The 19,439-nt window shown below is 49.1% G+C and overlaps 1 protein-coding gene across 1 annotated transcript in view; it reads right to left on the reverse strand.

The window, feature by feature from the left end:
• The window catches only part of PRPF8 (pre-mRNA processing factor 8), a 37,118-nt gene that overhangs the window by 15,735 nt on the left and 1,944 nt on the right, over positions 1–19,439 (reverse strand). Inside the window, exons 4-24 of the mRNA XM_015118186.3 lie at positions 18,637–18,801; positions 18,331–18,549; positions 17,989–18,201; positions 17,448–17,573; positions 17,245–17,350; positions 16,130–16,320; positions 15,820–15,939; positions 15,547–15,736; positions 15,284–15,403; positions 15,040–15,174; positions 13,719–13,848; positions 13,129–13,325; positions 12,660–12,866; positions 12,362–12,525; positions 12,084–12,210; positions 11,778–11,970; positions 11,311–11,498; positions 10,603–10,841; positions 10,221–10,367; positions 9,831–10,041; positions 9,518–9,634 (exon numbers count right to left, since the gene is read on the reverse strand). Of these exons, the coding sequence (XP_014973672.1) occupies positions 9,518–9,634; positions 9,831–10,041; positions 10,221–10,367; positions 10,603–10,841; positions 11,311–11,498; positions 11,778–11,970; positions 12,084–12,210; positions 12,362–12,525; positions 12,660–12,866; positions 13,129–13,325; positions 13,719–13,848; positions 15,040–15,174; positions 15,284–15,403; positions 15,547–15,736; positions 15,820–15,939; positions 16,130–16,320; positions 17,245–17,350; positions 17,448–17,573; positions 17,989–18,201; positions 18,331–18,549; positions 18,637–18,801 (3,505 nt within the window). The remainder of the gene's footprint in view (positions 1–9,517; positions 9,635–9,830; positions 10,042–10,220; positions 10,368–10,602; positions 10,842–11,310; positions 11,499–11,777; positions 11,971–12,083; positions 12,211–12,361; positions 12,526–12,659; positions 12,867–13,128; positions 13,326–13,718; positions 13,849–15,039; positions 15,175–15,283; positions 15,404–15,546; positions 15,737–15,819; positions 15,940–16,129; positions 16,321–17,244; positions 17,351–17,447; positions 17,574–17,988; positions 18,202–18,330; positions 18,550–18,636; positions 18,802–19,439) is intronic.

Below are 19,439 nucleotides of genomic sequence, written 5' to 3' on the forward strand. Positions count from 1 at the left end.
TGCGTGACAATGTGAGACTCTGTCTCAAAAAAAAAAAAGTGAGGAATGAAGCTAAAGCAATGCTGAGAGAAAATTTACAGAGTGAATAATTCTATTAGAAAAAGAGAAAGGTCAGCCGGGTACGGTGGCTCAGGCCTGTAATCCCAGCACTTTGGGAGGCCAAGGCGGGTGGATCACGAGGTCAGGAGTTCAAGACCAGCCTGAGCAAGATGGTGAAACCCCGCCTCTACTAAAAATACAAAAAAAATTAGCTGGCGCAGTGGCAGGCGCCTATAATCCCAGCTATTCAGGAGGCTGAGGCAGGAGAATCACTTGAACTCCTAGGGCGGAGGTTGCCGTGAGCCAAGATTGCACCACTGCACTCCAGCCTGGGTGAGAGAGTGAGACTCCGCCTCAAAAAAAAAAAAAACAAGAAAAAAAGAGAAAGAGAGAAAGGTCCAGGCCGGGTGTGGTGGCTAAAACCTGTAATCCCAACACTATGGGAGGCCAAGGCGGGCAGATCACGAGGTCAGGAGATTGAGAGCATCCTGGCTAACAAATTGAAACCCTGTCTCTACTAAAAATAAAAAAAATAAAAAAAAAATAGCCGGACATGGTGGCGGGCGCCTGCAGTCCCAGCTACTTGGGAGGCTGAGGCAGAAGAATTGCGTGAACCCGGGAGGCAGAGCTGGCAGTGAGCCAAGATCGCGCCACTGCACTCCAGCCTGAATAACAGAGTGAGACTCCATCTCCAATAAAAAAGAGAGAAAGGTCCAAAATTGATAATCTAACCTTTTATCTTAACAAACTAGCAAAGGGATGGCTATGATAAGAGAAGAAATCAATGCAACAAGGCCAGGCGCAGTGGCTCACACCTATAATCCCAGCACTTTGAGGGCCCAGGGGGGTGGATTACCTGAGCTCTGGAATTCAAGACCAGCCTGGGCAACATGGCGAAACTGTCTCTATCCAAAATACAAAGAAAAATCACCCAGGCATGGCGGCATGTGACTGGTCCCAGCTACTTGGGAGGCTAAGGTGGGAGGGTCTCCTGAGCCTGGGAGGCAGAGATTACAGTGAGCTGAGACTGTGACACTGCACAACCTGGGTCACAGAGAACCCATCTCAAAAAAAAAAAAAAAAAAACGCAACAAAAAAGAGAAAAATGAAACCAAAGCTGTTTATTTGAAAAGCTCAATAAAACAAGACAGCAAACCACAAAATATCAAATGATATAGTCAAGACTTTAAGGCAAAAAATGTCTTCTGAATAATTATTGAGGTGAAAGTACGTTGGCTGGAGTTACCATAGTAATATGCTTTGAGCAAATAGTATTCAGACAAGCAAGGAGAAAGGACTGCAGGTGAGATAACAGCTTAAAAACCCTAATACGAAAGCGAGACTGAGCATCTCACATGTCCACAGGATGAGACAACCGGGCAGATCTACAGAAAGGAGGGGGCCGGGCGCGGTGGCTCACGCTTGTAATCCCAGCACTTTGGGAGGCCGAGACGGGCGGATCATAAGGTGAGGAGTTCAACACCAGCCTGACCAACATGGTGAAACCCCATCTCTACTAAAAACACAAAAATTAGCCAGGCATGGTGGCAGGCACCTGTAATCTCAGCTACTCAGGAGGCTGAGGCAGGATTTTTACTTAAACCCGGAAGGCGGAGGTTGCAGTGAGCAGAAATTATGCCACTACACTCCAGCCTGGGCGACAGAGCAAGACTCCACCTCAAAGAAAAAGGAGGGCCAGGGGCCAGGATGGGCTAGATATTGGAGTAAAGGCAAGTGGACAATTCCCATTAGGTTTAGTAAATTCCCTGACTGCACTTGGAATTGCTATGTGTGTAACGGAACACAGTACTTCTGTTGTAGTTAACAGTGCTCTATCCCAGAACGGAAGGAAGCATAAATTCCTGAGAAGTCCAGTGTTCCTTTACTAAATAGCAGAAATTCCTGGGGGATAAGAGGTAGGAAGGAAAATAATATTTACTCAGGTCTACATGTACTAGGTACCATGGTAAGAAATTTATATACATTATACCTCTTAAGTCTTCATTAAAAAAACAAGTTATACAACTTGCCCATGACATAGCCTTTTTTTTTTTTTTTTAGATGGAGTCTCGCTCTGTCGCCCAGGCTGGAGTGCAGTGGCCGGATCTCAGCTCACTGCAAGCTCCGCCTCCCAGGTTTATGCCATTCTCCTGCCTCAGCCTCCCGAGTAGCTGGGACTACAGGCGCCTGCCAGCTCGCCCGGCTAGTTTTTTTGTGTTTTTTAGTAAAGACGGCGTTTCACCGTGTTAGCTGGGATGGTCTCGATCTCCTGACCTCGTGATCTGCCCGTCTCGGCCTCCCAAAGTGCTGGGATTACAGGCTTGAGCCACCGCGCCCAGCCTCTTTTTTTTTTTTGAGATGGAGTCTCACTTTGTCACCCAGGCTGGAGTGCAGTGGCACGATCTCAGCTCACTACAACCTCCACCTCCGGGGTTCTAGTTATTCTCCTGCCTCAGCCTCCCGAGTAGCTGGGATCACAGGCACATGCCACCACGCCCAGCTAATTTTTGTTTTTTTTTTTTTTTTTTTTGAGACGGAGTCTCGCTGTGTCTCCCAGGCTGGAGTGCAGTGGCGTGATCTCGGCTCACTGCACGCTCCGCCTCCCGGGTTCACGCCATTCTCCCGCCTCAGCCTCCCAAGTAGCTGGGACTACAGGCGCCCGCCACCTCGCCCGGCTAGTTTTTTGTATTTTTAGTAGAGACGGGGTTTCACCGTGTTAGCCAGGATGGTCTCCATCTCCTGACCTCGTGATCCACCCGCCTCGGCCTCCCAAAGTGCTGGGATTACAGGCTTGAGCCACCGCGCCCGGCCAATTTTTGTATTTTTGGTAGAGATGGGGTTTCACCATATTGGTCAGGCTCGTCTTGAATTCCTGACCTCGTGATCCGCCTGCCTCGGCCTCCCAAAGTACTGGGATTGTAGGCGTGAGCCACCGTGCATAGCCAATATAGCTTTTTAAACATATTTTTAAAATCTATCTTAATTTATATTATTTATTTATTTATTTATTTTTTGAGAGACAGTCTCTCTCTGTTGCCCAGGCGGGAGTGCAGTGGCATGTTCTCGGCTCACTGCAATCTCTGTCTCCCAGGTTCAAGCAATTCTTCTGCCTCAGCCTCTCAAGTGGCTGGGACTACAGGTGCACACCACTACACCATGCTAATTTTTGTATTTTTAGTAGAGACGGACTTTCACCATATTGGCCAGGCTGGTCTCGAACTCCTGACCTCGTGATCCACCCACCTCGGCCTCCCAAAGTGCTGGGATTACAGACGGGAGCCACTGCGCCCAGCCTATTTATTTATTTTTAAATATAAATAGGATCTTGCTATGTTGCCTAAGCTGGTCTCGAATTCCTGAGCTCAAGCAGTCCTCCCACCTCGGCCTCCAAAAGTGCTGGGATTGCAGGCATAAGCCACCGTGCCCAGCTTTATCAAGCAATTGACAAGTAGTATGGTTCACTAAATACCCTATTTCATTTAATTCTCACAAAAGCCGTCTGAGCTAGGTCTTATCAGTATCCCTATTTTACAGATGAGGGAATTGAGGCCCAACATGGGCAATTGTCCCAAGATCCCAACTAGTAACATGACAAAGGTATGATGTGAACCCACCTGACTCCAGAGCCTGTGCTAGAGCCAACCGCTTCCTCAGCCTCTCACCCTCCTCCACTCCCCACCCTCCTCCACTCCTCACCCTCCTCCACTCCTCACCCTCTCACCCTCCTCCACTCCTCACCCTCTCACCCTCCTCCACTCCTCACCCTCTCACCCTCCTCCACTCCTCCACTCCTCACCCTCCTCCACTCCTCACCCTCCTCCACTCCTCACCCTCTCACCCTCCTCCACTCCTCACCCTCTCACCCTCCTCCACTCCTCACCCTCTCACCCTCCTCCACTCCTCACCCTCTCACCCTCCTCCACTCCTCACCCTCTCACCCTCCTCCACTCCTCACCCTCTCACCCTCCTCCACTCCTCAGCCTCTCAGCACTCCTCCACTCCTCAGCCTCTAACTTCTTATATAGTTCCCTGATCCCTACAATTCTTTCCAGGCCAATGGCCTTTTCTGCTCTCTCTTCTCTCCCCTATTCCAGGATCCCAGTGGGGTCCAGCACTCTTTTTTTTTTTTTTTTTTGAGACGGAGTCTTGCTCTGTCGCCCAGGCTGGAGTGCAGTGGCGTGATCTCAGTTCACTGCAAGCTCCGCTTCCCGGGATCACGCCATTCTCCTGCCTCAGCCTCCCAGGTGCCCGCCACCACACCCGGGTAATTTTTTGTATTTTTAGTAGAGACAGAGTTTCACCACGTTAGCCAGGACGGTCTCGATCTCCTGACCTTGTGATCCACCCGCCTCGGCCTCCCAAAGTGCTGGGATTCCAGGCGTGAGCCACCACGCCCAGCTGGGTCCTGCACTCTTGATTCCCTTGCACCCAATCCCTTACCACTCCACAACTGTCTTCTAACAAAACTCTATTCCTTAATCACCAGTATAATCTATCCACCTTCTCCATCCCTGTCACTGCGTAACTAAGTGATTCTGGGAAAAACAAATGCTTACTTAGAGCTGTCTGCCCAAAACCCACCTGAGCTCTCAACACGCCTTCCAGTCTCTCTCTGTTTCTTCAGCAATCATCATACCCTAACACCATCAAATTCACGACACACAACTCTCCCCTCACTCCAGCCCAACTGAAGCTGAAAAACTCAAACTCCTGTTACAGCTTCCCACTAACCTCATCTATATCCAGACCGCTTTCCTGTTAGGTTCAGAGGATTTGTCTTCTGCTTGCTCTTCATTCTATCCCTAGTGAGACCCTCTGCACCTCTGCGCATCAATTACCTACTGTTCTTTTTTTCTTTTCCTCGAGACGGAGTCTTGCTCTGTTGCCGAGGCTGGAGTGCAGTGGCACGATCTTGGCTCACTGTAACCTCCACCTCTCAGGTTTAAGCAATTCTCCTGCCTCAGCCTCCCACGTAGCTGAGATTACAGGTACCCGCCACCACGCCCAGCTAATTTTTTTATTTTTAGTAGAGATGGGGTTTCACCATATTGGCCAGGCTGGTCTTGAACTCCTTACTTGGTGATCCGCCCACCTCGGCCTCCCAAAGTGCTGGGATTACAGGTGGGAGCCACTGCGTCCGGCCAGTTACCACACTTTTCTTTTTTTTTTTTTTTTTTTTTTTTGAGACAGAGTCTCACTCTGTCGCCCAGGCTGGAGTGCAGTGGCCCGATCTCAGCTCACTGCAAGCTCCGCCTCCCGGGTTCACGCCATTCTCCTGCCTCAGCCTCCCGAGTAGCTGGGACTACAGGCGCCTGCCACCTCGCCCGGCTAGTTTTTTGTATTTTTTAGTAGAGACGGGGTTTCACCGTGTTAGCCAGGATGGTCTCGATCTTCTGACCTCGTGATCCGCCCGTCTCGGCCTCCCAAAGTGCTGGGATTACAGGCTTGAGCCACCGCGCCCGGCCCACACTTTTCTATTGTACACTGAACTGCTACTGGGCTCCTTAATTAAAACATACTCAGGTCACTGCCATTCAAACACCTGCATTGACTTACAGCTCCCGCTAGGTGGCATCTGATGTCCTTCCTTCTCTTCAACTGGCAAACAGACTGTCCTTGCTGTCTCCACTCACTCACTTTCCATGAAGCCTCACCCACTGCCATCTGGCTTCCATCCCTACTATTTCTGTAACAGCTCCTGCTAAGGTCACCAGTGACGTCCTAACTGCCAAATCCAATGGCTACTTTTCAGTTCTTATCTAACTGCCAAATCCAATGGCTACTTTTCAGTCCTTATCTAACCCAATGCTCTTAGGCAACTGACACTGCTAAGCATCCACCCCATTTCTGGACACATGTTCCTGAAGGCCTTGGTTCCAAGACCCAGCACTCTCCCACAGGTTCTGGCCACACTTAATCTCGGTATTCCCCACAGTTCCAAATCTGTCCCTCTCCTCTTCTCACTCTACACTGTCCCTGGGTGATGTCACTCATTCTTGAGCTTTCAACCTTTTGCTGATAGACTCCTAAATCTACATCTTTGATCCAGACCTATCCTCCATGCTTCTTCAGATTGCTACTCACCTCGGAACCCCTAAGTTATCCCTGACTGCTCTTCCCTTTCTAGTTTCATTTCTCTCTGGAATGTCAAACTCATACTTTTTAAATCAAATCTCACAGATCATCAATTAAAGAGGCACCACTAAGGTAGCAGGGGGAATCTACACATACGTGTATACATGTACTTAAATACGTATCTTGGAACTGAAGAAATATGGTATAAACAGACGCCTGCTGGACACCTCCATCTAAATGTTCTCAGAACTTCCAACTTTATATATCCTCAACTAGATTTTTCTATCTTCTGTCCTAAACCTGCTCTTGTTCATGTAGTCTTCCAGTTGGTGGCACTAACATCCACCTAGTCACCCATGCCAACATCTGCACATCATTTTTCACTTTTCTTTCAGCATCCCATGACCACAAAGTTCTGCTGATTTTACCTGCTAACTTCTTATCAAACCTGTTCCCCTCTTCCTACCTCTACTTTCACTGCTCTCATCATTTTTACTGATTTATATATTTTTCTGGAGACAGAGTCTCACCCCATTGTCAGGGTGGAGTGCAGTGGTAGGATCTCAGCTCACTGCAACCTCTGTCTCCTGGGTTCAAGCGATTCTCCTGCCTCAGCCTCCTGTGTAGCTGGGATTACAGGCATGCACCACAACGCCTGGCTAATTTTCATATTTTAAGTAGAGAAGGGGTTTCCCCATGTTGGTCAGGCTGGTCTCAAACTCCTGACCTCAGGTGATCCAAACGCCTGGGCCTCCCAAAGTGCTGGGATTACAGGCGTGAGCCCCTGCACCCGGCCTGCTCTCATCTTTTTTTTTTTTTTTTGAGACGGAGTCTTGCTGTGTCACCCAGGCTGGAGTGCAGTGGCGTGATCTCGGCTCACTGTAAGCTCCGCCTCCCGGGTTCACACCATTCTCCTGCCTCAGCCTCCTGAGGAGCTGGGACTACAGGTGCCCGCCACCACGCCCAGCTAATTTTTCGTATTTTTTAGTAGAGACGGGGTTTCACTGTGTTAGCCAGGATGGTCTCAATCTCCTGACGTCAGGTGATCCGCCCACCTCGGCCTCCCAAAGTGCTGGGATTACAGGCACGACCATGGCACCCGGCCGCTCTCATCATTTTTATCTGGACTTCTTCAGTGGTCCCCAAACCTGGTCACTCATCCTATCCTTTCAGGTCCATCTTTCTCACAGCTGCAAGAGTGAATCATCTAACACAGAAATCGGACAAAGTCTACATCTGTAATGTGGGAAGTTAAAAAAAAAAAAAAAAAGGAAAACAAATCTGACAAAGTCACTCCGTGTTTAAGACCCTTACATAATTCTTCCTAAGGTGTGCAATGCCCTCTATGATATGGCTCTCCACTATTTATCCCGCCTCATCTCTTAACATTCCCAATTCCACAGTTTACTCCAACAAACCTTGAACTTTCCATAGTCCCATGTACACCAAGCTAGTTACATCACCACACTTCTGGCTAAAGGAACGCCCTCCCTCACCTGCCTCATCACATGCTACTTCTTTCAGGAATCCTTTCCTCCTCCACTTCCAAGCTGGGTTAGAGCAATCATTAACTCTGGTGCTCTCGCAGATTCCCAGACACAGGTTAATCTAAAACCCAAATGCTCAAAAAGCTGAAACGTTTTGAGTCCCAACATTCTGAGCGCCAACATGATGCTCAAGGAAAATGCTCATTGGTGCATTTCAGATTTTGGATTAGGGACGCTGAACCTGTAAGTATAATGAAAATATTTCGAGGCTGGGCATGGCGGCTCACACCTATAAGCCAGCACTATGAGAGGCTAAGGCAGGAGGACTACTTGAACCCAAGGAGTTTGAGACCAGCCTGGACAAGAGAGTGAGATCCCAGCTCTACAAAAAATTTAAAAATCAGGCCGGGCGCAGTGGCTCACGCCTGTAATCCCAGTACTTTGGGAGGCTGAGGTGGGCGGATCACAAGGTCAGCAGACAGAGACCATCCTGGCTAACAAGGTGAAACCCCGTCTCTACTAAAAAAAATACAAAAAATTAGCTGGGCGTGGTGTAAGGCGCCTGTAGTCCCAGCTACTCGGGAGGCTGAGGCAGGAGAATGGTGTGAACCTGGGAGGCGGAGCTTGCAGTGAGCCGAGATCGCACCACTGCACTCCAGCCTAGGTGACAGAGCAAGACTCCATCTCAAAAAAAAAAAAAAAAAAAAAAAATTTTAAATTAGCCAGGCATGGTGGAGTATGCACCTGTGGTCCCAGATACTCAGGAAGCTGAGGTGTGACAATCACTTGAGCTGCAGTGAGCTACGATAGCACCACTGCACTTCAACCTAAGTGACAGAGTGAGACGCTGTCTGTAATAATAATAATGAAAATATTTAAAAAAAAAACCCCTGAAATCCAAAACATTTCTGGTCCTAAGAATTTTGGATAAAGGAAACTCAACCATAATGCAATAGTTCTAAAACATAATAGAACGTATCCTTAACAGAAGACTTACTAAAAAACAGAAAACATTCTGTGCATGTAAATGCTACACATTTTGAGATGTGAACGTTCAAATACAAGAAAAATGTTATAGTTAACAGTTACTCTAATGGAAACCAGAGTGAGGTAACTTTTTTTTTTTTTCTTTGGAGATAGAGTTCTTGCTCTGTTGCCCAGGCTGGAGTGCAATGGTAAGATCTCCACTCACAGCAACCTCCGCCTCCTGGATTCAAGCGATTCTCCTGCCTCAGCCTCCTAAGTAGCTGGGATTACAGGTACCTGCCACCAGGTCAGGCTAATTTTTGTATTTTTAGCAGAGCTAATTTTTGTATTTTCACGTCAGCCAGGCTGGTCTCAAACTCTTGACCTCAGGTGATCCACCAGCCTCGGCCTCCCAAAGTGCTGGGATTACAGTCATGAGCCACTGTGCCTGGCCAAGGTAACTTTTTAAACCTTGTGAAAACTTCAATATACATAGTTCGAAATTCCTCAGATTTTTCTTTCTCAATTCCAGTTGCCTTCAGCTGGGCATCTAAAGGTAAGTGAAGGAGAAACAAACTCTGAGATGCCTATGAGAGCTGCTTTTTCACAGGTTCTCTATGCCACTGGTTAGCATAATTTAGACAAGCCCCTAAGAAAGTGCAAAAATAATGCTTTTCTGTTCAAAATAATAAATCCAACTTTTACTGTTGCCTTAATTTAGAATCATCACAACTCCGTAAGAAGGAGACTGCAGAATTCCTACAAGGAATTCTCAGAAAATAACTATAAAGTGACCTGACACTGTAAGCCGCTACTGCACAGAGCATGGAAACTGGCACACTAAGCAAAGTGGAGAAGGAAGGAGAAGCCATCAGGGGAAGTGAAAGGGATGTGAGATGAGCAGAGGACAGCAGAGGACAAGAGGGAAGCTGGGGATGACGGCCTTGTACCTTGGTGAAGGTGGTGGAGCCAGAGGCCATGAGAATTTGACGCACACGGTTGTGGAAGCGCTGCATTGACTCATCATCCACACGCAGGAAACACTGAGCTGTGCGCTCCTTAGTAACCTAAACCACAAAGTCAAGGTTACTTTGTCTGAGGAACTCCCATAGAAGCAAGAGCCAACTGTGTTCACCACTAAGCCTTTCCACCCAACAAGGCTCCGGTGACTGACAAGGACAAGGGATGCCCGTGTTCCTGGCTCCCACTCACCCAGCAAGTGCAGGCGCACTCATGTCACTCCCAGCCCCTCCCAGGCTGTACCTCATTCTGCAGGTTCCAGACCCCGTCCTTGTGGGTGAACTCCTCATAGCTGGTGCGACACTTAGGCAGGATGCGGCACTCGAAGCCACACATGTTGAATAGCAGGTTGGGGTTGTCCTTACTGTACACAGACACGAAGCTGTTCTCCCACTGAACTGTAGTCACCGACCGTGGCAAGCGGTTCTTGATGTCCCAGAATACTGCCCGGCCTCTGCCCACAGAGAACCATATGGTCACATCAGTTTCTTGGAAGGAACTTCCCTTCAAAGGCCAACTGATGATATCCTGCCACAGCCACACGTCTCCCACCCAGGACACAGCCTCAGGTATGCCCTCTCTGGGCCCTTAGCCTATGTCCTTCCAGCTCACACAGCCCCAACCTGGACTCACAAGTTAACATCATGTTTCATGAGGCGCATGCGGGCATCTCGGGGCCAGCACTTCTTGTTATTATAGCCAACGATGTTTTCATTGTTGGGGTCAGGGTGCTCTGTCAGGTAACGTTGAATCAGGTCCCGAGCTTCATCTGCTGTGAACCTACACCAGACCAAGTACACTGCTGAGGCCCTAATACACTTGAGATCTGGGACCCCACGGGTCCTCCAGCTCCACAGACGGAGACCCCACCCCATCCTACCCCCACCCTCCCCGGGCTTCATTCCATTTTAAAGCCCCAACAGCAGTTAAGTCAACTCAGCTACAATAGCTGATTTCAGAGGCAAAGCATATGCCTCAGTACCCTGCAAGGCTAGGAATCCAGGTAAGCCCTCACCTGAAAAAAATATGGATGCGATCAATGTATCTGCAGAAGAGACGGATGGGGTGGGCAGCCTCAGTGGCTATGTCCTGAAAACTGAGAAAGTCATTTGGCATCTGAGGGGGCCCAGCCATCTCACTGGCTCGGTGCAATCCCAATACAAGCAAGTCCATCACCAGGCCATAATACTGCACGATGAACGAGGCAAACTGCAGGCCTCTGATAATCCCGTATGAATTCGTATGGTTCATGTCCTAGAAAGAAAGAACGACAATTCTTAACAACCTGAGCCATGTCCCAGGATTCTCCAGGGTCAACCTCTTTTGTTCTCCCCTCGGCAAATTCTATTCCCCCGGCTCCCCTCCAAGGTGGAGTTATGCTCAGTCCCTCAGGCTGGAGTGCAGTGGCGCAATCTCAGCTCACTGCAACCTCCGCCTCCTGGGTTCAAGTGATTCTCCCGCCTCAGTCTCCCGAGTAGCTGGGATTACAGGCACCCACCACACTCAACTAATTTTTTATTTTTTTAAGTAGAAACAGGGTTTCACCATGTTGGCCAGACTGGTCTCCACCTTCTGACCTTGTGATCCAACCGCCTCAGCCTCCCAAAGTGCTGGGATTACAGGCGTGAACCATTGCACTCGGCCTCCCCTGCAGCAAATTTTGAGTCAGTGGGCCAGACCACCATTCCACACACAACTTCGTGCTACTGTGCCTGAGACATACCTTATAGTTGATGACGACATTGTTCTTGGCTGTCATGTAGTCAGCTATGTTGTGGTCCACGATGAGGCGCAGCAGCCTATTGAGCAGGGTCAAGTCGATCTTCTCATACATCTTCTCAAAGCGGGACTCCAGCATGACATTGCACTCGCCTTCACTTGTCTCCCACACGTCCTGCAGGTTATTGATGCCTGAGGAGTAGCAAGGCAGGTCTCCAGCAGGTTAGAAATCCTCTTTCAGGACTAGCCCCACAGTAATTATCATCACCTTCCACAACCAATCCCACTACCATTCCACGTAGTCATCCGGATTGCTTTGACTATGGGCTTTCCTCAGTTTAACAGGAACACTACTTCCTTTTACTACCATGCATCAGGAGAGTAAACCAATCATGCTGCCCAGATGAGAATTTTGACATAGAACTAAATTCATCCCCCATTCCTCACAGGGCAATCTCAGGAAAGTTCTACCTTGGCACCACTTGTAAACAAGCAGTGGAGGTGGTTCTGTGTCAGCAGGCTTAATCCAGGGTGGGAACAGGCGGCGCTTGTCGGCTTCATACCACAGGTATTGGTCCAGGTAGGCATCAGTTATCTTCTCCAGTGGCTCTACGTCGTATACTGGAACCAGGTGGCTATAGAGATCCATGAACTCAATGCCCACCTGTGGTACAAGGAGGCTGGTTCACACCAATCACCTGAGGCAACCTGCTACCTTTGGTTCTACCAAGAATGAAAGGCAGAACCAAAAAGAAAACTTGGGAGGCTCTCACTCACCTCTTTGAAGGCTCTCTGTGTGAGGAGGTGACGCTTGATGCGGGACAGCGCCTCGTGGGGGTTATCGTAGGCCTGCTCAATCAGACCTAGCTCCTCCCTCTGTGACTGGTTCAACCGAGACTTCACACTGATAAGGCAATGGGAACGGTGAATGGGAAAACCAGGAGGAAGTAAAACCAGAAGAGGCTGGGGCTACACCTTCTTTCTTTGGACTCTGAGGGTGATGCTATTCCCTGCTGTCACCTTCCCAGCAGGAACCTATCTACCCTAATACTCACCTATAAGCTTCCTTGAGCCGCTCCAATGCCAAGATGAGCAACTTGGTGTCATGCTTATAGGAGAGTGGGGGGAATGGGATGGGTGAGAACCTGCGGCTTTCCAACCAATGCACTGTGGTGGTATATACTGCCACTGCTTCCTCCGCCGTGATGTAAGGCCCGTCCTGCAAGGTGGACATGAAATTAGCCTCCCGCTATAGCCCACTCCCTCGAGAACAAGGTTCAGTCACAACTCTGCAGTCCTCCCTCATGCCCACTCCCCGACCGCTCACAGCCAGCCCAGCCTACTCTGCCCAACCTTCAGGTAGTTGTGCTGCCGCTCCTGTTCTGCCTTCAGATACAGCCGGGTGAGGCGGCCCAGGTTCTTTTTACACACAGTCTTGTCCACAGTGGCCCCTCGGCGGATCCGTTCTCGGTTGTAGTGGGCAGTGTTGGTCCACCAGTCAGCCTTGGCCTTCACATATCGAAGGATCATATTCTCTATGGGCGTTGGCAGTCCAGGGACCTAAAAGTCCAAAAAGCACAATCAAGCCGGGATAAAGCAGGTGCTGCGGTGCACACCTGTAGTCCCGGCTACTCAGGAGGCTGAGGAGGACTGCTCGAGCTCAGGAGCTTGAGCTTGAGGCCAGCCTAAGCAACACAGCAAGCACCTCTCTAAAAGAGAAAAGAAAAGAGGTGGGAGCCAGATAGGCCCTTCATGAGTCCCAGAGTGGTGATCCTGACCTAAAGACGATGTTCACCCTCCAAGGAAATGCAGAGACGCCCACCTTCCAGGGAATGTTGGCTTTCCAGCAGCGCCAGGCTTCACTGAGGTGCTGGAGGATTGTGCGGGCCTTGTTCTGTTTGATCCCCTCAGGCATCATGTCCAGAATATCATGCATCACAGCTGCCCGCAGCTCCAGGTCGAAATGTGACTCCACTCGCTGTTTTGTTACTGTCTTTGCCACCCCCTTTGAGTGTCGACCTAGAAGTAGAGTATCCCAAGGGGATTACAAGCATGATTCCTTGCTTTCAATAAGGATCTCTACCTTCATGTCCCTCACTTATTATGGTCACAATAAAATTAGGTATTAACAAAGCGTCCATGTGCCCAGCATATGCAAAAAGATGAGCTACCTTAAACATTCACAACTACGCTTCTGAAGAATGTCCACTCCTGCAAGTGCATGATTGCCTCTCAAGGCCCCAGAAGGAAGCCCAAGAAATAGAAAACTAGGTCAGACTCATTTTGAGAACTGAACCTGAAGGCAATCCAGTAGGAAGGGGTGCTCATACAAGAGCAGGGAATAGACTCAGACAACAAGAGGTAGCTTTGAAGCAGTAACAGGAGAAGTTGGACACAGAGAAAACCACTCACCTTCAAATTGCCGGGCCAGGAGGTTGCCCAGCCATCGCTCCAACAAAGGGGTAATGCCACGCATGAAAAACAGCCAGACTCGCCAACCAGCAGCCCAAAAGCCACAGCCAGGACCCTTCCCTACAGGGCCCTATAATCCCAAGCAGAAGTTAAGAACACAAGTTAGCAATGCATTTAAACAGCAACAGAAACCTGGGCAGAGGTGGGGCATATATGTATAATATACATACAGGCCGGGCGCGGTGGCTCAAGCCTGTAATCCCAGCACTTTGGGAGGCCGAGACGGGCGGATCACGAGGTCAGGAGATCGAGACCATCCTGGCTAACACGGTGAAACCCCGTCTCTACTAAAAAATACAAAAAACTAGGCGGGTGAGGTGGCGGGCGCCTGTAGTCCCAGCTACTCGGGAGGCTGAGGCAGGAGAATGGAGTAAACCCGGGAGGCGGAGCTTGCAGTGAGCCGAGATCGCGCCACTGCACTCCAGCCTGGGTGACAGAGCCAGACTCCGTCTCAGAAAAAAAAAAAAAAAAAAAAAAAAAAAAATATATATATACATATATACATACAGACGAATATATGGATGGCAGTAGAGGAGTAAAAAGAAAAAAACAACTCTGGGTCCTCAACATCTAAACAACATCTAAAACAAAAGGGTAAATGAGAAACCTTAAGGCAAAAACCAGGAACTAAGACTGCCCATGTGAATTTAAAGGGGCAGTAAGGATACACTCATAGCTGGTCTCCAAATAGGTCCCTGGAAAGAGCCCTGTCTACATGTATAAATGAAAAAAGATGTGAGAAAGTAAGTCCAGTGAGGCTGCGTACAGTGGCTCACGCTGGTAATCCCAGCACTTTGGGAGACCAAGGAGGGTGGATCACCTGAGGTCAAGAGTTCAAGACCAGCCTGGCTAACATAGTGAAACCCCATCTCTACTAAAAATTCAAAAATTAGCCAAGCATGGTGGTGCGCGCCTGTAGTCCCAGCTACTCGGGAGGCTGAAGCAGGAGAATCGCTTGAACCGGGAGGCAGAGATTGTGGTGAGCCGAGATCGTGCCATTGCATTCCCCCGGGGCAACAGAGCAAGACAGTCTCAAAAAAAAAAAATAGATAAATAAAAATTTAAAAAAAAAAAAAAAAGCTAGATTACAGGTAGCGGGCACCTGTAATCCCAGCTGCTCGGGAGGCTGAGGCAGGAGAATTGCTTGAACCCAGGAGGCAGAGGCTGCAGTGAGCTGAGATCGTGCCATTGCACTCCAGCCTGAGCGACAAGAGTAAGACTCTGTCTCAAAGAAAGCAAGTCAGTAGAGTCAGGGTCTCACCGTGTTGAAACGATAATAGATGAGATGCTTCAGGTCCTTGCACATGCGAATCTGTCTCATCAGCTTGTATTTGTATCGATACATGCCCGTCAACTGCCCAACATGGGCAAATATATACTGCAATCCATCCGCCAGCTGCAAGACAATTGCCCTGTCAGACCTGGACCTTAAAACAGCTCCACGGTCAGCACAGGCTTCCTCCAGCCTCCTCACCCAGGCAGGGGTTGGGAATACCTAACCTCACCTGGAAGGCATCCACATTGCCCAGCCGATACTGCACGTGACTATCCACCACCAGCTTAGTCAAACGCAGAACTTCCCGACACAGGTGGAAAGCATTCCCAAAACGCGATTTCTTTCTTTCCTGGAGAAGATGCAAAAAAAAAACCAAAAAGAACGAACATGAATGAGCAACAGACCCAACTGGATGTCTGCCTTCGTCAGCAGCCAGAGCAAAACAGCTGTCCGCCCTGATACCCCGGAGGCCCCTCGGGACCAGTGCAGCACCTTGGTGGTGAGCGTTTTCACGGGCTTGAGGTTGAAGTTGTAGTCCAGGTGCAGGTAGTTGAGGTTTTTGCGGTGAATGAGGAGGTTGAGCATGTTATAGCCCTGGCGGCAAACCTGGAGCCCAACCTCCACCCAGTCCAGCTTTGTGGACTGAAAGAATTTGGTGGCTTTGAAGGAGCGGAACAGATACCTGAGGTGGGAACATGGAGAGTGAGAGTCAGCCTACTGATATCTCTGGAACCAAAGTCTGCACAGGGCCCCAGGGCGCCTCACCTCTTCTTCTGAGCCTTCGGAGGCCGGTGCTTCAGGGCATTCAGCACGTAGTACTTAAGCAGCTTCTGGTAGGAGACCCTCACTTTCACAGGCTGCCCGGCAGGACAGTGCTCCCGATACCTGGGAAAATAAGCCCACCAGAGTTCAGCCATCGCTTCTTCCAGCCACTCTGCTAAAGAATGCAAGCCTTGGGTTGTCTGCCACTTTTATGGAAACAAGAATTTTTAAGAAAGGCTACACGCCCACCTAGTTGGAGTCTTTTCTCCTATATATCCACTATTGTTCCCCCTGCCCCAGGGAGAAACCTTACCAGTTCTTGACAAGCGGTATGTCCAGGGCCCGACGGGTGCGACCAGAGCGTAGGTTGAAGGGCCGTGGGGCCCAGAGCAGGGCAATGCCATTGGCTGTATTGTCTGTATAGAGGGGTGTGTCCTTCAGGAAGGGCTCCACAAACTCCGGGAGCTCAAATTCCTCATCATCATCCGGCAACGGTTCCTGGCTCTGAAAAAGGAATCCCTCTAAGGGTTTAGTTCCTGCTGAACTAGGCACAGACTTAAGAGGGAAATTATCTGGGGCCAAGCACAAAGCCTGTATCTGCCATGGAAACTGGGCTGTCTGACAGAAGCAGCCCTGAAGTGCCAGCGCAAAGGAAACCAAGGGAGCAAAGAACAAGACAGGGCCACCAGGAAAGCAGGTGTCACTTCTCACACCTCAACTGGCTCACCAACAGAAAGCCTCCCAACAGAGCCCCAACACCACAGCAGCCAACACTGCAATCACCTCCCACCCAAGCTCCAAACACTGGGCTTGGACACAACGGAACACAAATGAACATCGAAAACATTATGGTGAGCTTAAGAAGCCAGTCACTGAAGACTACATAGTGTATGATTCTGTTTCATTCTATCATATGAAATGTGTAGAATAGGCAAATCTACAGACAGAAAGTAGATTAATGGTTGTGTAAGAAAGTTGGGGAGAAATGAAGAGTAACTGCTAAGGGTTTCTTTCTCAAGTAATGAAAATATTCTCAAATTGCATGTCATGAGAGTTGGGACAACTCTAAGAATAAGCTAAAAACCACCAAATTACACACTTTAAACGGGTAACTTGTATAGTATGTTAACTACATCTCAACATAAAGACTAAAACAAACAAATAGAATAGAGACAGACCAGGACAGATTATCTAGAGCACCCAACAGGAGAATCATAAAGTCCAGAAGGATAATCACAGAAACCAGGATTATACCAACGACGTGTTTTAAGGCAAATGCTAAATTCTCAAACTCGCTTATAGCTCAAGGGGAATACTTAGCAAGACGGAAAACACGTCTCCCTCCATTTGAGTGTTCAGTAACGTTTCAGCCAACCTCAGGCATTTCTCCTAGAACTGCTGAGGGAAAGTGTCCCTTCCCTTCCTCACCTTGACCGAGTGCCTGTGGGAGATTGGGTTGATCAAAGGGTCAAAGTAGAAAGCTGGCAAATCAGGATCCTCAGTTTTGATGAATACAACGTTGGGAGTATGGTACCTAAAACGAAAGGAAGAGTCAGCCAAAGTTTTCCTGCCCTGGCACAACCTAAATACCAGCCTTCTCCTTTCCAACTGTTGTGTTCCAGGTCTCTTACCAGGTGAGGTGGACATGGTGTGGAAGATTGTTGTACAGGTAAGGAAAAGCAATCTTGTATTCAGTGCGGATAGGCTGCCGGATGATAATCTTGTTAATATCATTGAATTCATTCCAGTCTTCATCCCTAGGGCGCAATATCAAGAATAAGCAGACTTTTTTTTTTTGAGACAGGGTCTCACTCTATCACCCAAGCTGGAATGCAATGGCATGATCATGGTTCACTGCAGCTGCGACCTCCTGGGCTCAGACAATCCTCCCACAGCTCAGCCTCCCAAGTAACTGAGACTACAGGAAGCTGCGAGTGCCACAACACCCAGCAAAACTTTGGTAAAGATAGGGTTCTGCCCTGTTGCCCAGGCTGGGCTCAAACTTTTGGGCTCAAGCAATCCTCCTGCCTCAGCTTTCCAATGTGCTGGGATTACAGCATGAGCCACTGCACCTGGCGCAGACTAATTTGGAAGTTATATCAGGACTTTAAGGATCAAGATTACATTTTATCCAACTCAAAACGTCTAAAATTCATAATCTCTCCAACTCACTGTAGGTTGATGTCTCGAACAAGAGGTTCAAATTTGGGGCCTCCAGGAATGGCCATATTGAGTGCCTTGGATGTAAAGAAGGCCTTCAAATCAAACAGGTAGAAGTAGTTGTCATCCACCAAGTCTGTCAGGAGCTGATTAGCCAGGCGGTAGAGAGTCGACATCATAGGTAGTGTGAACTGCCAGCGCTGGTAAGTGGAGCCATTTACATACCTAGGGTAGAAAATGAAAGACCCACCTCAAGTAAGCAGCTAGACAAACCATACCACCTACTGATCTCCCAGGACTCCCTCTGGGTTTCCGGAACTCCTCCCAGGAGTAGCATCTCCATCTATCACTCACTTCCTGCTGTCCCTCAATGGCTGGTGGTCATAGAACCAGTCCAACACAGGGGCGTCCTCCTCAGGGTCCAGCTCTAGCTGAATGGCCTCCAGTGGCTCAACATCTAGGATGTTGTCAGCATAGTCCAAGGGCGGCTCCTCATCATCAAAAGGGGGAAAACGCATCCTCTTGAAATGCCTCCTATCTCTTTTTTCTCGGCGCATCATAATCCACATTGACCTAGAAGGCAAGAACATCACACAACCATTTCTACCCACTGCCCCCAACCACCACCACCACTGCCCACCATATTTCAGCCTTTCTCACCCCCACTGGGAGATGTAGACAGGTTCAATAACCCAGGGAATCTCATTGACGAAGGAAATGGCTCCAGTGATGTGGTACAGCACAGGCACATCCCGAATCTGCTCCCAAGGCATAGGCATGTTCTCCAGGAGTTTGAGGACTGCGTGGGGCATGTACTTTAGGGCACTGGCACATTAGAAAAAGAGAAGGCTATTAGAAATGACGAGGTGTTCTGCTACCTGTCCCATGCAGAGAAGCCACACGTTCATGTTCCACAGTAAATCCTACCTTACAATCCAAACTCCCAGACTTAGCCCATAGGCCCTTCCTAACCAGAAACCCTGCCTCTCCCTCTACAACTTCATCTTGCAGCACTCTTCTTTTTTTTTTTTTTTTTTTGAGACGGAGTCTCGCTCTGTCGCCCAAGCTGGAGTGCAGTGGCCGGATCTCAGCTCACTGCAAGCTCCGCCGCCCGAGTTTACACCATTCTCCTGCCTCAGCCTCCCGAGTAGCTGGGACTACAGGCGCCTGCCACCTCGCCCGGCTAGTTTTTTTTTTTTGTATTTTTTAGTAGAGACGGGGTTTCACCGTGTTAGCCAGGATGGTCTTGATCTCCTGACCTCGTGATCCGCCCGTCTCGGCCTCCCAAAGTGCTGGGATTACAGGCTTGAGCCACCGCGCCCAGCCTCAGCACTCTTCTTAAATGTCATAGTCCCACAATGCTGGTATCAGCTCCTCTAAATCAACAGCTGTCCCTCTGGAGACAGCTTTGCGGCTGTCTCACATCCTATTCCCTCAGTATCTTCTCATAAATCATAATAAAG

This window comes from Macaca mulatta, chromosome 16 (assembly GCF_049350105.2).
Source record: "Macaca mulatta isolate MMU2019108-1 chromosome 16, T2T-MMU8v2.0, whole genome shotgun sequence".
In the NCBI taxonomy this organism is placed as follows: Eukaryota; Metazoa; Chordata; class Mammalia; order Primates; family Cercopithecidae; genus Macaca; species Macaca mulatta.